At 36.5% G+C, this 16,358-nt stretch overlaps 1 protein-coding gene across 1 annotated transcript in view; it reads right to left on the bottom strand.

Moving 5' to 3' along the window:
• The window catches only part of LOC131844759 (V-type proton ATPase 116 kDa subunit a 1-like), a 28,002-nt gene extending 17,111 nt beyond the window's left edge, over window positions 1-10,891 (bottom strand). Inside the window, exons 1-2 of the mRNA XM_059193720.1 lie at window positions 10,776-10,891; window positions 6,909-7,041 (exon numbers count right to left, since the gene is read on the bottom strand). Coding sequence (XP_059049703.1) covers window positions 6,909-7,025 — 117 coding nt within the window. The 5' untranslated portion in view covers window positions 7,026-7,041; window positions 10,776-10,891. The remainder of the gene's footprint in view (window positions 1-6,908; window positions 7,042-10,775) is intronic.
• Between the last annotated feature and the right edge of the window lie 5,467 nt (window positions 10,892-16,358).

The following is a 16,358-nucleotide window of genomic DNA, read 5'->3' as shown; positions in this document are numbered from 1 at the left end:
TACAATATAAGCTGGCTAATCCAATATTTACTCAATACAAAAGCCGAAAAGCTCTGAGTTAAAAAAAAATTAAGTGAAGCTGTACCTTTACTAGTTATTTTATAGCACTGGGGACAAATGAATTGCGACTCACCTGATGGTAAGTGATTACCACCGCCCATGAGCATCCGCAACATCAGGGGAATTGCAAGTGCGTTGCTGCCTTTTAAGAAGGAATAAGCTTTTTTCTTGAAGGTTTCAATATCGTATCGGTTCGGAAATACCGTAACTGGAAAGTGATTCCGCAATGTGGTTGTGCGTGTCAAGAAGTTTCTAGAAAAACATACGGCGGAGGATCGCCATTCATCCAGACGATCAGGATGGTATTTTTGTTTCTATTCGGTAAACGTCGACCATAAAACCAGAATATTAACCCAAGAGTCGGTAGACTAATATACCGAGCAGAAGTAGGCATTTTAATTGTTGTGTTCACCAACCTACAATCGATAAAGGCTATGTTTGACTAGATCTTCCGGGATAACTACACAGGATACTAGCTCTCTCTCTCTCTCCAATAGCGCTTATTGTATTACAAATTATTAACCTCGCCTGGCTTCGACCATACCGTCCTATTACGCGTAGTCATTTTCACTGCCTATATTGCACATTACAACTAAAACATATCTTATAAACCAAGCTGCTTGGCAACTGTAGTAGGTGAGACTGATGTCCCAAGGAGATGATTTGTTACAATTTACCACCTCTGGCAGTGATAAAATAATATTACATAGTTCTGTTCAGAACAGAGAAGCATTTTTTTATTCTGTGGTATAGACAATTAATACGGTACGACTACTACGGTGGTCTAACGGTTTCGTAGACCGCCTTATTTCTGATGATTGCAAGTTCGATTTCATGCAGGGTAAACACATTTGTATTCATGAGTATGATTATTTCTATTGGTCTGGGTGTTTTCTATGTACATTATGTATGTATTTACAAAAATTATATCCATGGATTTATATCAGTTGTCAAGTATCCATATCACATGCTTAGCTTAGTGTGAATTGTCCTCATATATTATTATTAATAACCTATGTAAGGATAAATAATAGGATTTGAAAAGTTGGGATTTTGCATAACTTCTAGTATATTCTGACTTTCAACAATAGTTCCATCCTGTCCGGCCATAAACAATTTTATTAACACGAACCTCGTGATAAAAATTACCGACACCATTGTGGAGGCGATTCATTGTCGTTTCAATTAAAACAATAATTTCGTTCAACTCGCTGATATATGAGATGCGTTAGGGTCAAGCCGCCTTCATTAGAACGTTCTAGAATAATCTTTATCTATGTATATAGAATTCCACGACGTCCTAGTAGCTTCGTACCACGGATTTATATTATTTTGTTTAATTCAGCTACAATTAGCATGCGTGAGACCACAAATATTCAGTGTGGGAACTACCGGTTACGAGTTCCTCTAATGGCGATCAAATTCCTATTAATATTTTTGGTCTCACACATGCTACTTGTAGAGGAATTAAACAAAATAATATAAATCCATTAAGTAGTGAAATGGACTTCCGAAAAATAACATCTAATTCGATTAAATATTCGTACCATGAAGCAAATCACAAAAGCTGTCAAAAGGAATTTAGGTGATAGCAAAAAAAATCTGTCGATTTTGTTCGTTATTAACTTTCCATTATTATTTTTTTAATACAAAATCTTATATTTATAAAATATACTTATTACAAATTTGGGATCTAAATCGGGGTATAGAGACCTAATATACCAGAAAGTTTTCTTAACGGAAACTTAAACGGTAACGGACAATGCGGTTATAGAGAGTTTTCTCCCTCCCACACTCAGGTTGTGGAAGTAACTATTTACCGAGATTTTATCTAAAGACCACAACGTGAGCTATTTCAAGACCATGTTATATGTACTAGTAGTCGACCAACGGTCGAAATTCAACCAATAACAAATTAAATTATAAATTTGCACTATGTATTATCTTATCTATGGTTTGCACAATATGAAGGTTCTATTTTCGAAGACAATACTTAATGTGTTTCAATGTGTCAAATATATGGTAGTGTGTGTAATGCTTTTTTTATTTATTTAATGTATTATTTGAAAAAAATATTAACATTCTGCATTTCTACTCTATATCAACTATTAGTGTGCAGGATTTCATACTCAAACACAATACAACGCGCAAGTGACACCACTCTTTTAAGGCATTTATAGGTTACGATAACCGTTTACCATCATATGCTTGTTATCACTGTGGTATACAATAGGTTCTCTAACTAGGTATATTGTATTATAGGCAAATAGCAACATAACATTCTTGAAATATTAAAAGTGGTTTCCAAGAATAGGGTGGAAACATTTAGATGGTAAACCCGATTCATCAACATATTGACAAGTTGGTGGCACGTTGTTAGTCTGTGGACGCTCTACAACTTCTAGGGTTCCGTACTGGAAACATAAACAGACACCTCTATAATGTAAATTTGTATGTAAGAACTCATTGCTGCACTATAGGAGAGAATAGTGAGTGGTTAGTAATAGCTACTATTTTTTTTAAACACAGTATATCTAATCTTATGAAAGCGGAGCTTGTGTTATGGGTACTAGACAACTGATATAAATACTTAGATATTTATTTGTAAACAAATACATAATGTACATAGAAAACGCAGACCGATACAAGCAATCATACTCACGAAAACAAATGTTTGAACCGTGCTATGAATCGTACCCGCGACCATGGAAATAAGACTATGTGCTAAACCGCTAGACCACCGAGGCCGTCACCTAATCTTAGACCTACAGAATATACACATAAAATTTCATCAAAATCGTTTAAGACGTTTCGGAGTCGTACGGCAACAAACTCTGTGACACGGGAATTTTATATACATACATAGAAGATTTATATAATGTATATTCTTTTGTAAAGCGTTTCTATAAATATTTCATAGGTATAAGAAATTGTTCTCTATAATTCATCGCAACAAATCCACGCATCGATGACGTCACGTATTAACCGTGTAAATTAAAAATGTATGCGAATGACCTTAGCCAGTATATTCTTACGGGGCTTTTGAATTCAACAATACTACCGTTCAGGTGTTCAATCGATAGGCCCGTCACGAAACCAGGGACACTCCTTGCCTGCATAATGATAAACACGATATCAGGGGTGACTACCCCTGGCATAAATAATAGGGCCCTTAACGAGGCCATGTGTTCTGCATTAAAGGAAATCTATACTATGAAAGTAGTACTATATATAAATATATTCAAATGTCACAATAATGTCAAAATAAAGAACAATAACAATGATGGTCTAGAGTTTACCACACCGTCTTATTTCCGACGGTCACCATTTCGATTCTGAGATGGCGTGGATTATTATTATACATATCAATAATTAAATATTTTTACGTATATTATATCATACAATAATAATAATAACCATAGACACTTCAGACAGCACCAGCCATAATAAAAAAAATCATATTAGAATTAACATAGGATATTTTTATTAAAAAAAGCAAATACTTTTTATAAAAAACAAAAAAAAAATCAAGATTTTGCTACTTCAATGCTATTTAGCAGCCAGTAATGTTATGCGAGCGATGCCGCGGGTAAAAGCTAGTATTTAATATTTTGTTCTTCTAAAATATAATTAGTTGATATATAATATAATGCATAAGTTATTATTAAGAAATGTGAGCTATAAATAATTTTCTATTAATATCATTTACTCATATATAAGCAGTTGTTACGGCTTTATCTTTGAAACGTCGTGGATACGAAGATGTTTGGTCCAATAGGTCACAGAACATAGTTGGTGTTAAACTGATGAACTGTATGAACAAAACGATAGTAAGAAATATTTGTGTGATAGTAAGTAAAAAATGTTTCTATGGTCATTTCAATTATTTTATGAGTCGGGAATTCTTGTTTAATATTCGTTTTGAAATCCCGGTGGTCTAGTGGTTTAACACCGCCTTACTTTCAATGGTCGCGGGTTCGATTCCTCGCATGGTACAAACATTAGTAGTCATGAGCATGATTGTTTGTAATGGTCTGAGTATTTTCTATGTATATTATATGGAGTATATACCCCCATTTTTTAATTTTTAGAATTAATATATCCGTATGCTATATGTTTGTAATTGATGAATAAAACAAGTATCTGTCTATCTACATATTTATAAAAAATGTATCTATGTATTTTTAACTCCTGGACCCTGTTCTAGGATACCTGGCATCGAGTACCTCGGATTGTTTCGTACGCCTTTTCCAATGCACGCATAGGTACCTATAATAGTGAATTTTCGTTTAAATTGTGTACTTTTAAGTTTATCAGAATATCCATAATATTTTATTTTATTTCGTCACGGTGGCCACTATATATACCTAATTACAAAAAATGTTTTCAATATTTTATTACACATAGAAAAACTGCAAACTGAATATAAATTGACTTATATGTAAACGTAAACCTTATTTGTATTGTACGAAGTACAATAATATGAAATTAATATTTCAATAATAAGATATTATTACAAAATCTGTACTATCAATAGACTGTACCAAATTAGACAGTTATATATATATAAATATGCCAACAATAAAATGTACTACTATTTAATCGACGTAGAACATACTACAATTGCTCGTTTTAATTTTGCATATATGTTTTTTTATGTATCCCAGCGACACTCTATAACACTCTATAATTTCACTACCATTTCGCAACTAACAAAGCAGGAACTGTATAAGTTAAGTTAAGATATAACTGTAGAACATCTACCAAAACAAATGATAAAATAAATAATGCGATTCAGGTTTATAAATAAAGTTAGGATTTTCCTCTTAAATAAAAACATAAATCTTATTATTACTTAAATATTCATGTACAATAAATATTATAACCATGACTCGTAAGTCTATTGTTGTTATCAATTGCCTCTTATCAGTACTGTTGGGTAGAAGACAAATATTTATATCGAACTTGTCCTATAATTGTTTGTTATGAGATCATCTAAACATCATTACAATCCTTTGTTATCCCACTACTGGGCATGGGTCTTATGATCCTAGTCTACAAATTATGCAGCATCTTCGAAAATAGTCAAGAACAAGGCTGATAATTTTTTTTAATAGACGAAATAACAGAAATGTACCATTAGAAAGAAAGATTTGTGGACACAAATTTTACTAATATTAGAAACGCGAAATGTTGTGAGTATGAATGGATAGATAGATGCATGGATATATGTTACTCTTTCACGTAAAAATTAAGCGGGTGAAACCACGGGCACAGCTAGTTGTAATATCTTTTAAGATTTGCGTGCAACAATAACAATAATAATCTAATAATAACAATAATCTCAGAACAATTCACACAGCGTCATCTAGATCCAAGTTAAGCTAGCTAAAGCTTGTGTTATGGGTACTCGATAACTGATACAAATACATAGATATTTTTTTGTAACTACATACATATTATATATAGAAAACACCCAGACTGATACAAACAATCATACTCATGAATATAAATGTTTGTGCCGTGCGAGGAATCGAACCCGCGACCATCGGTCGTAAAGCGGTGTGCTACACCGCTAGACCACCGAGGTCGTCAGGTCGTCAACAAACATAGAAAAGCAATATTATGATATGTAATTTTTATTATTAAACAATGAATAAAAAAATCAATAAGCAGCTTATAATAATGAATAAAACGTTATGTTTAATTTTAATTGGATACTTTCTTACGTGCTTGCACGGGCTATTTAAAGTTCTTCTACGGCATATGTAGCCTTGAGCATAGGAATGAGCAACCCTGGTCTCAAGACTAAGACCTAGACTTAAGTCTACTATTACCATAGATACGGGTCAGGCAACAGAGCATAGAGTTTTATTCCTATTTTGAATGGAGTGGAGGACATATTGCACAAAAGATATTTTTTCTATGTATGTACGCGGACTTGTGCATTTTCCTTTGTTCTAATGGTACATTCGCACCAATAGAGGATGAAGTTAGGTCAGTTAACCTATCGTTTGTTTCAAACTGTGATCAATAGTGGATCGTTAGGATATTCAGCATGAACTGAAGTAGTCTAAAGAAGTAATAACGGCACAATTTTAACCAACCGCTGCGTTATTGATATTGTACTATAACGATATCAATCAGCTACGAGATGAAGCAATTGTGTATCTATTTTTCGACTGTTCAATCTTATACTGATTTATGAAAATGATTCTCTGTTATGTAGCCTATTTTGTGTGTAAAAACTCTTCAATTCCGATTTTGTCGTTGATGTGCTCGCATGTAACTTATGTAGCCTATTTTGTGTGTAAAAATCCTCGCACATTGCGAGCATGAGAGCATACCGCTCATATAATTATAGCTGATAGCCGAAGGTGGTCGGGCTTTCAGCTCGTCGCGTGTGGCATCGAGCTCAAGGAGCCGCCGGTTTTCAAAACCTGAACAAAAAACTTTGTACCCCTTCTTACTAACATTTCGCGGAGTATGAAATTTCGCACACTTATAGTTTATATAGAAAAGGAATGCAGAATGCTATTTTTTTTGCAAATCACCATATCAGGTCGACCACCACGTGGTCTTCCTTGGAATGCATAGTGACAAATTCATGGTGAATTTACCACGATGAGCTAATTGACCTGATCTCATGCTCATTTTATCATCCTTCACTGGTGTCCCGCCAGCGTAAACCGTTTGCGCAGGTGGGTGCACCATTCCATTATCATCCATAAGCAAAAAAAAACACTTAACACAACATAATTAGACCAGACTAAGACTTAGACCAGACTAATAATTAGACTAGACTAAGAGACAAAATCAAAATTAGTAGATGTTATAAAAATACTCACGTCTCTGAACTGTGCTATTCCTGCTTCGCCCAGTTCGTACATGGACACATAAGCGGCCTCTGATTGTACGAACAGCTGGCATAGCACCATCTCCTCGCTCCTGAACAGATCCCCCATGGCGACTGCTTGTGATCTGTTAACAAAAGTATCATATATTAGATGTGCCCGCATTTTAACCTGCATGAAAATATCTTTATTCATGTAGGACTATCACAGACTCTTACCATATGTCAAATCTGTTAGATATTTTTTGCTTGTGTTATGGGTACTAGACGACTGATATCAATAATTAGATATTTTTTTGTAAATACATAGAGAATACCCAGTTTGTAAATGCTTATGAACACAAATGTTTGTGCGAGGCATAGAACCCGGAACCATCGGAAGTAAGGCTGTATGCTAAAGCGAGGCCGTCAATGAACGTGAAGATTATTGTGAATACTTACAATATTTTTTTTAAAAGAGTAACCTCCAAATTTATTTTTAGTTCTTCTAACGGTAGATTTTACCCACAAGAAATGCCCATAACGGATTTGCATGAATGAAAATTTGTATTAATCGATTGTATACGTTACTGTAACTGCTTGCATGAGATGGAACAAGATGACATAAGATGATTCGAAAGAAATTTAAAATGCCCAAATTTAAAACTCTTTCTGCAGACTTATTAAATTATACCCCAGATTAAGTAAGTAAAGGATTTAGTATACAGATTAACAAATACATTGCATATCCTGAGAGTAGGACAAAACATCCTGCGGTATAATATCTAATATTAGCCGTGTAGGACTCTAAATTCATAATGGAACGGACGCATCGTCATTGGCCTTGTGTAGATTGTCATTTTTACGACTGTCACCTGTGTTGTCAGATGACTGTCTGCTATTCCCCAAAATTTTATTTAAATTCCCAAAAAAAGAAGTCCTCATGCTGATTATTCTTTTTTCTGGTTGCATGTTTTTGTTTTTTATCCTTGAATCTGATACTTGTTTTCCTGCATGTCGATGGGCTTTTAAAAATGTGGACCACGTTTTTAAGACCTTTGAAGCCTAGGTCCAGGCTATATCGTTGTAGCCAGAAGGCACGTGTTCTTATGTTTTAGGCTGACATATCTGGCGTCCAGAAAACCCAAAATTAGAAGTTGATAACCTTTAATTTCATCTTTTCACAAATACACATTTGTTCCTTCAAATTTCCTTCCAAAGCCACAAAAACTCCCTAAATTTGGGGGAGAACACTGAATTTGCTATCACTGACTGTCGCTCTATTATTTTAACTTGAGATACGACATGCCAGTAGATCAGAATTGTTAAATGTTGCTATAGATTTTATACGGCAGCATTTTAGTGTGATATTAACTAGTTCGAAAAATTTTCAGCGGCTACGTGAGAATAAATTGAAATGTTAAATGTGTTTCTTTTTTCTTTGTTAATAAATCTTAAATTACAATAAGTGGAACCACTGCAATAAATAACCCTGGATACCACACAACGCCATCTAGTCCAAAATTAAGAAGAATTTGAATTCAGGGTACAAAAAGACTACCTAATTGTTTGTAGTCATGCTCACTAAAATGTCCAGACTTGTAGCGGCGTGGTGGGCCAGGTCATTGGGCTCCCTAAAATATGGTCGAGCGCAGTGATGTCTGGCTCATCCGTCATACTCGTGAACGGGTGCCGCTTGTGGGGACTGGTCTGCTCTAATCACTACGACTGATTTCCTCTTATTAATTGTTTAACCAGTTGGTTATATATTAAATATTTTTTCTATTTGAGTATTTAATTGAATTAGTGCTAATTGGTGGTTTGTATTCACACACTTAAACTTAAAAATGTAAAGAAATAATAACATTATTTAAAAGAGCAACACGCAAGTTTCTTGCTCGTTCTTCTTGTGATGAGACAGCTTTCCGAATGAGCGGTAGATTAAAAAAATGTAATGATTATTCAAAAGTGCTTCAATGTAAGTTTATTTGAATAAATGATTTTCTATTCTATTCTATTTATGAATATTTCTTAGATAGATACATGCAAATTATAAAAGAACACATGTATAGTTAGAATAAGGCGGCCTTATTGGTGTAAGCCGTTTTTTGTTGTGAGGTATACAATCCGCTGCTATCAAAAATTAAGGCAGTGCATACAATCGTATCTACATACATGTTTGCTCCACCATTTGTCAGGACCTTGAGCAATGTTACTGAACGTCGACCACTAAATAATTTAGTATATAAATTATTTCAATTTACTATTTAAGACCGCATATTTGAATTGTATAGAGATCAGTGGAAAAAGGATACTGCATCGACCCCAAATAATGGAATAAAGGCAAGGCAATGATGATTTTTGAATTGTAAACTATCTTGCTTATATTTTTTTAAATAGATGATAATGAAAGGGTGCTCCGCCTGCGCTTTACGGTTTACGCTGGCGGACCCATGTAGGATATGATACGATGAGCATGAGGCCAAGTCAGTTAGCCTATCGCGACAAATCATCCAGGAAATAATCATCGCGGTTTCCAGGGGGAACAACGACGATGTTCATGCCGCTCTTCGCTCTATAGGCGATGGTTGCCACCAGATAGGCGAATTGCTTGCTATTCCAATTACATAAAAAAAATAAAAATCCTTGTCGATGACGGCCTCGGTGGTGTAGCGGTTTAATACACCGTCTTACGCGATGGTCGCGGGTAAGGTTCCTCGCACGCCACAAACATTTGAATTCAAGAGTAAGATTGTTTGTGTCGGTCTGGATGTTTTCTGTATATTATGTATGTACTACAAAAAAAGTAACTATGTATACATCAATAGTCTACCCATTGCACAAGCTCTGCTTATCTTGAAACTTGTCCTAAAATATTTATATTACTTTGTTGGCCTCGGTTGTTGGACTCAGATGGCCCACCAGGTGGAAAGTTGTTACCGAGTTCTCTATTTTGTTTATGGTCTTTAATGTGTACAGAAGTGTCCTTAGAAAGAAGTAGTAAGACGTGTTTTTGATTTAATCACTTCTAGTTTGTGGAAGTAACATTTTAGTAAAAACATGTTTTATTATTTGGTTGTGTGTGCTAGGTATAAATACTTTAACCATATTAGGTATTTTGTATTAATTAGTAAAAATTGTGGATGTAACATATGGTTTGTTTTTATAGTATCTTTATTTTGGAAGCAGTCAGTGTATTTTTTATTTTAGACTGATTTAAATAAGGATCCCTGAATCAACATGTTATGCGATATCTTTGCTAATTGAGCTGATCTTTAAATTTAAAACACCTACAACTTTTAGTCATGTTTATAAACATAAATTCTTTACATTCTTAATCTACGAAATGTTAGAATACTGCCAATATATTCTAAATTCAAAATAACAAAATAGATAGCAATTACATTACAGACTAAACAATTACTGCGAAGACTATAATCGAATAAAAAATAAAATATATCTATAATATTTGAATTTCGAACACGTAATTCGTGCGGTATGAATGCGTTTAAGTGTCCCGGATGGATGAATTAGCTCGACCGACTCCCAGGCAGATTTGCAGCGAGACGATATACTAGGCATTGTATTTTTATACCTGGAAACTATCCAAATAGTACCCTTCGTGTTATCAAAAATATTGTTTCAATCCCATTGATTACAATGCCATCAAACTATGGTTCGACGCCGTGTTTATTTTTATAACTATCTCGATTTATTTTTGTCTGTTAGCATAGTGTAAATATTTGACTGGGTTATCGATTGTTGAGTTCATTATTCTTAATTGAATTTCATTCCAATTTTAAATATTTGAATTAAGAATTAATTAACAAATGACAAAGAAAGATGTAAAAGTAATATCATAAATGTGGAACGATGTACTTACTAGTTTAATTTAGATATTGATACATTTAACACAAGATTCACTTTTGAATTGTTCGCGAGTTTAAATGGGTGCATCACTAAATTAAATCGAGAATGCGAGCGCGCCACTCGGGGGCGCCGCGGTCACTGCGACGATACGATGCACGCACGGGCGTCGCGACTCGCGTGTTTTTATATACTTAAATAAAATTCGACTGTCCGTTTGTTTTTTAATAGATTAATATAATCTACTTCAATTATTCCATCTGCATAATACATACTACAGGAAACAAATTAATTAAGTAGCGTTCCAAATTCAAAATTCTTTATTTGAAATTGCCTAAACTATGGGCGCAGTGATGGCTGGCTCATCCGTCATACTCGTGAACGAGTCCTGCTTGTAGTGACTAGTCTGCTTTAACCACTACGACTGATTGAATCTTCTTGTGTATTTTAATATTTTGATAATACATGAATATATGGTGTACTGTATATATTTGTATTATAATCATTTCACATCATTACCTCTTTTCATGACAACTGGCCGCTTACAGACAAGACAGACACGTTCCATATTTTCACCTATAAAATATTCTCACGTCATCCGTCACTCACTACATACAACTATAATTGAAATAATATTTTCTAGTATCGATTTATATAATTTTCCTTAATATACATTTTATCATTTGCTGAGGGTCTATTTTATTTACATTATAATTACTACCGACCCCACATTGGTGACCTACCGACTGGAACAAATACAACATAATGGAACAACAAATCGGGTATGTACCAAACGATACTAACAATTCCGGAGCCGACACATTTCGAATTGGCGTGAAAGTACCACCTTTCTGGCCCGAAGAACCAGCCGTATGGTTCGCTCAATCGAAGGACAATTCATTATCAAACATCACGGCTACAACAAAATTTTATTGGTCAGTTATCCAGTACGCAGCCGAAGTGAAAGATATAATTGTTTCACCACCACCTACGGATAAATACGAAAAACTAAAATCCGAACTTATAAAACGACTTACCACATCAAAGGAGCGTAGAATTAAGCAATTATTGATGCACGAAGAGCTCGGAGACAGGAAGCCTTCACAATTCTTGCGTCACCTGAAAAGTCTCGCTGGACAAGCAGTAAGTGAAGATCTTTTGCGTACTATCTGGTCCAGTCGCTTACCCGCTAACCTTCAGGCTATCGTCGCTTTACAAAAGGATAGCACACTTGAAGCCACCGCCGACTTGGTTGATCATGTACATGATATCGCACCACCTACCATCGCACAGGTAACGCCAACCGTACCGGAATCCGCGTTCAACACCATGTGCCTGCGAGTAGAGGAGTTGACTAGCCAAGTACAAGCCTTAGTACTAAAGCAACAAGATCAGTCTCGTTCCAGATCGAGAGGCAGACCTTACTATGGTGGACATACTAATTCAAGATCCCGCTCCCGATCTAAATCACAAACCAACGATGTATGCTGGTATCATAGAACCTTCGGAGCTGCAGCAAGACGATGTACTACTCCCTGCACATATCGGAAAACTGCACAGGCAGCCAGTAGTGGCGGCAAATGACTGCCTAGTATGCAACGGCCGCCTCTTCGTCACTGACAGGAAAACCAAGGTCCAGTTCCTAGTAGACACAGGCTCTGACTTATGCTTATTCCCAAAATCAGCGACCAGAGGACCACGACCTAAAACCAGGTATGAATTGTTCGCAGCTAATAATACAGTCATAGCAACATATGGTTATCTCCAACTGCACCTTGATTTTGGCCTCAGAAGAGATTTCAATTGGAGATTCATCGTGGCCGACGTTACCAAGCCGATAATAGGAGTCGATTTTTAAGTCACTACAATTTATTAATCGACTGCCGTCATCGACTTTTCACCACTCTCTCCATTTCAACCCCTCATTGCCAAGATACATCACAGGAAACAATTACAATTAAAGCAGTTACAGGATTCACCATTTCACGATTTGCTGCGCCAGTATCCTGAAATCACACGACCTGCCGGTGCACTAACCCAACCGAAGCATAACACGCAACATCACATCCGAACCACTCCCGGACCTCCAGTTGCATCTCAGCCTCGCAGATTAATAGCTAAAAAAGAATTTGAAGATATGTTACAGAATGGAACTGCACGGCGATCCGAGAGTTCCTGGTCATCACCTCTTCATCTTGCACCCAAAAAAGATGATGGCTGGCGTCCTTGCGGAGATTATAGAGCACTCAACGCACGGACGATACCTGACAGGTATCCAATCAGACACCTCCAGGACTTCAGTTACCACATATCAGGTTCGCAAATACTGTCAAAAATTGACTTAATAAAAGCCTACAACCAAATTCCCGTAAATGAAGCCGATATTCCAAAGACCGCCATCACCACACCCTTCGGGTTATTCGAATTCCCGTTTATGACTTTCGGCTTAAGAAATGCAGCCCAAACATTTCAACGATTTATCGATGAAGTGCTACAGGGACTCGAATTTGTATTCGTATTTGGACGACATTCTTATCTTCTCCAGAAGTCAGGAAGAGCATCTTCAACACCTTAGAATCCTGTTCGAAAGATTCAAAGCTTACGGCGTATTAATCAATACAGGAAAGTGCGTCTGGGGCGTTAGTGAGCTAACATTTTTAGGATACCACGTTTCCATATACGGTACTCGCCCACTTCCAGAGAAGATCACAGCAATTCAAAGTTATCCACTACCTAAAACCGCCAAGGAATTGAGGAGATTCCTAGGAATGCTGAATTACTACAGACGATTTATTCCTAATGCAGCACAAATACAAGGAGACCTCAATTCAAAACTCGCAGGAAACATCAAAGGTTCAACTCCTATCAATGTCACCGAAGACTACGAAGCCGCATTCAACAAATGTAAGTCCAAGGCTACGCTCTTGTCACATCCAGATGTTCAAGCCGAATTAGCCTTATTTACTGATGCATCTGATGAAGCTATTGGCGCCGTTCTTCAGCAAAGACAGAACGATATATGGTCTCCATTGGGATTCTTTTCAGAGATCTTCATTCCTTACGATCGTGAACTTCTAGCCATATATGAAGGAATAAAATACACGATTCATGCTAGAGGCTCGAATTTCGTCATATTTACTGATCACAAACCCATTACCTTTGCATTCAAAACAAAACGAGATAAATGCTCACCTCGTCAATTCAGATATTTAGACTTCATATCCCAATTTACAACAGATTTACGTCACATTGCTGGTAGCGACAACGTTGTGGCCGATGCACTTTCTCGCATAGAAGAAATCGGGCATGAGATAAATTATGATGATCTCGCACGCGATCAGGCTCAAGACCCTGAACTGCAAGATCTTCTCAGAAAAGGATCAGCACTAGATTTAAGACAGACCGATGAGAATGTATACTGTGACCACTCAACGGCATATCCTCGACCATACTTGACACTATCCGTCGAAAGCATTCGAGAACATGCACAATTTAAGTCACCCCGGAGCAGCAATGCCAAACTAATTGCACAGAAATATGTATGGCCTGGTATACGACGTGACTGCAAATCATTGCACAGATTGCCAACGCAGCAAAGTCACACGTCATTCATTCTCAACTACATTTCCCATACCATCCGAACGCTTTTCTCATGTTCATCTCGACATAATTGGCCCTTTGCCACATTCTTCTGGTTACAGGTACTGCACCGCCATCGAGTTTAAAGCTTACCCACTGGTGGACATCATAAAGCGCCTTCATTTCCGGCTGGATTGCCCGCTTGTGACCGCACTCCATAACCACGGACAGGGGGCAACAGTTTCAGTCAATTTCACAACTCGGTATAACTGCTTATCATCCGCAGTAACGGCATAGTAATAGTCAAGGCAGCGATTATGTGCCACAATAAACAGTGGACCGAAGTACTGCCACTGGTTTTATTGGGTATCCGCAGCGCCTGGAAGGAAGACCTGAAATCTTCAGCAGCTGAACTTGTCTACGGCGAGACACTCCGAAGTTCTTCACTCCAGCTGCTAACACCACATCCGATCCCACGGATTTCGTCGCTCGCTTGCGCAGACATATGGCCAAGCTTACACCAACTTCGTGTCACAGTATTTTGCCTTCCAAAAGATCTCTCCAGTGCAGAATATGTATTCTTACGCAGAGGTCTATCAAGAAAGCTTCGAACCACCCTATACGGGGCCGCATAGAGTTATCTCAAGAGAAGCTAAGACGTACAAGATCGACGTTCAAGGCAAGGACCTTACCGTCACCATAGATCGGTTGAAACCAGCTTATATGGCACGCAGCGACAACGACTCCAGTCCGCACTCTACGTCAACGCAACAGCGATCACAACCCGCACCTGAGAGACCACGTACTACACGCAGCGGCAGGACAGTTTATCGTGACACGGTCTCGGCAAGGGAGTGAGGTGTACTGTATATATTTGTATTATAATCATTTCACATCATTACCTCTTTTCATGACAACTGGCCGCTTACAGACAAGACAGACACGTTCCATATTTTCACCTATAAAATATTCTCACGTCATCCGTCACTCGCTACATACAACTATAATTGAAATAATATTTTCTAGTATCGATTTATATAATTTTCCTTAATATACATTTTATCATTTGCTGAGGGTCTATTTTATTTACATTATAATTACTACCGACCCCACAAATACATGAATGCTAGTTGTTAGTTTGAATTCACGCATTTTGAGATAAAAATTTAAAGTGCTTAAATTAAGTTCATTTTTATAAAGGATTTTCTATTCTATTCTAATCTTGGTAATCTCCCTTTACTAAATTGTATATGTTTTTGACACCTACATCCTGACATCATATGTATATAATGCTATAATGGTGAGGTGTTAAACATCGCGGTACAGGAATTAAAAAGATATAAAGTTTGCATATACTCTAGTCTCATCTATTTCAGCCACCAAGCTTGATATAACCTATGTTTCGGTTTTAGGGTCAGATTAGGCAGTGAAATTGCAGGACAAGAGGTAAAAAAAAATGTAGGTATGTAAGGTACATATTTTGATATATCTCGCTTTCGAATAAAAAATCGCGCGTTTTTTTACTAAAATGGTTTGATTAAAAGGAATCTGACTTCGCTAGTTGAAATTGAAATCGGTACAACTTAATCGTAGCTTATAACTGCAACCATAATCTATCGATTCGTTCGATCATAAATCCATTGATTGTAAACGGTTACAATCGAGAATTATTAGCAACTACATTATGATTAAATAACTGAGGATGTTATCGAATTATTGCGGTGTCTGTGTGTCACACGGTACAAAAGTCAGATATTAATTGATAGTGATGTACGATAGTGGGTGTCAAGTACTAGTGTCGTAACACGAATTTTCAACATAAAGTAGTGAATAGAATCATCGCCTGTTGAAAAAAAAAAGAATTATATCTTCACGCTTACCTCACAAGGGGTAATTAGAGACATTGTTAATTTAGTAAAATTCACGACATCGTGAATATAATAGTATGACTCTTTACTGTGCATATAAAAATATTTACAAAAAAGGAACTTTATTTAAATGTACGAAACAAACGGCGGTC

The sequence above is a fragment of the Achroia grisella genome, unplaced genomic scaffold (genome assembly GCF_030625045.1).
Source record: "Achroia grisella isolate CSIRO2021 unplaced genomic scaffold, CSIRO_AGI_Agris_v1 utg413, whole genome shotgun sequence".
NCBI lineage: Eukaryota > Metazoa > Arthropoda > Insecta > Lepidoptera > Pyralidae > Achroia > Achroia grisella.
Note: the sequence above shows the minus strand (reverse complement) of the source record. Positions and strands in the feature narration are given on the sequence as shown.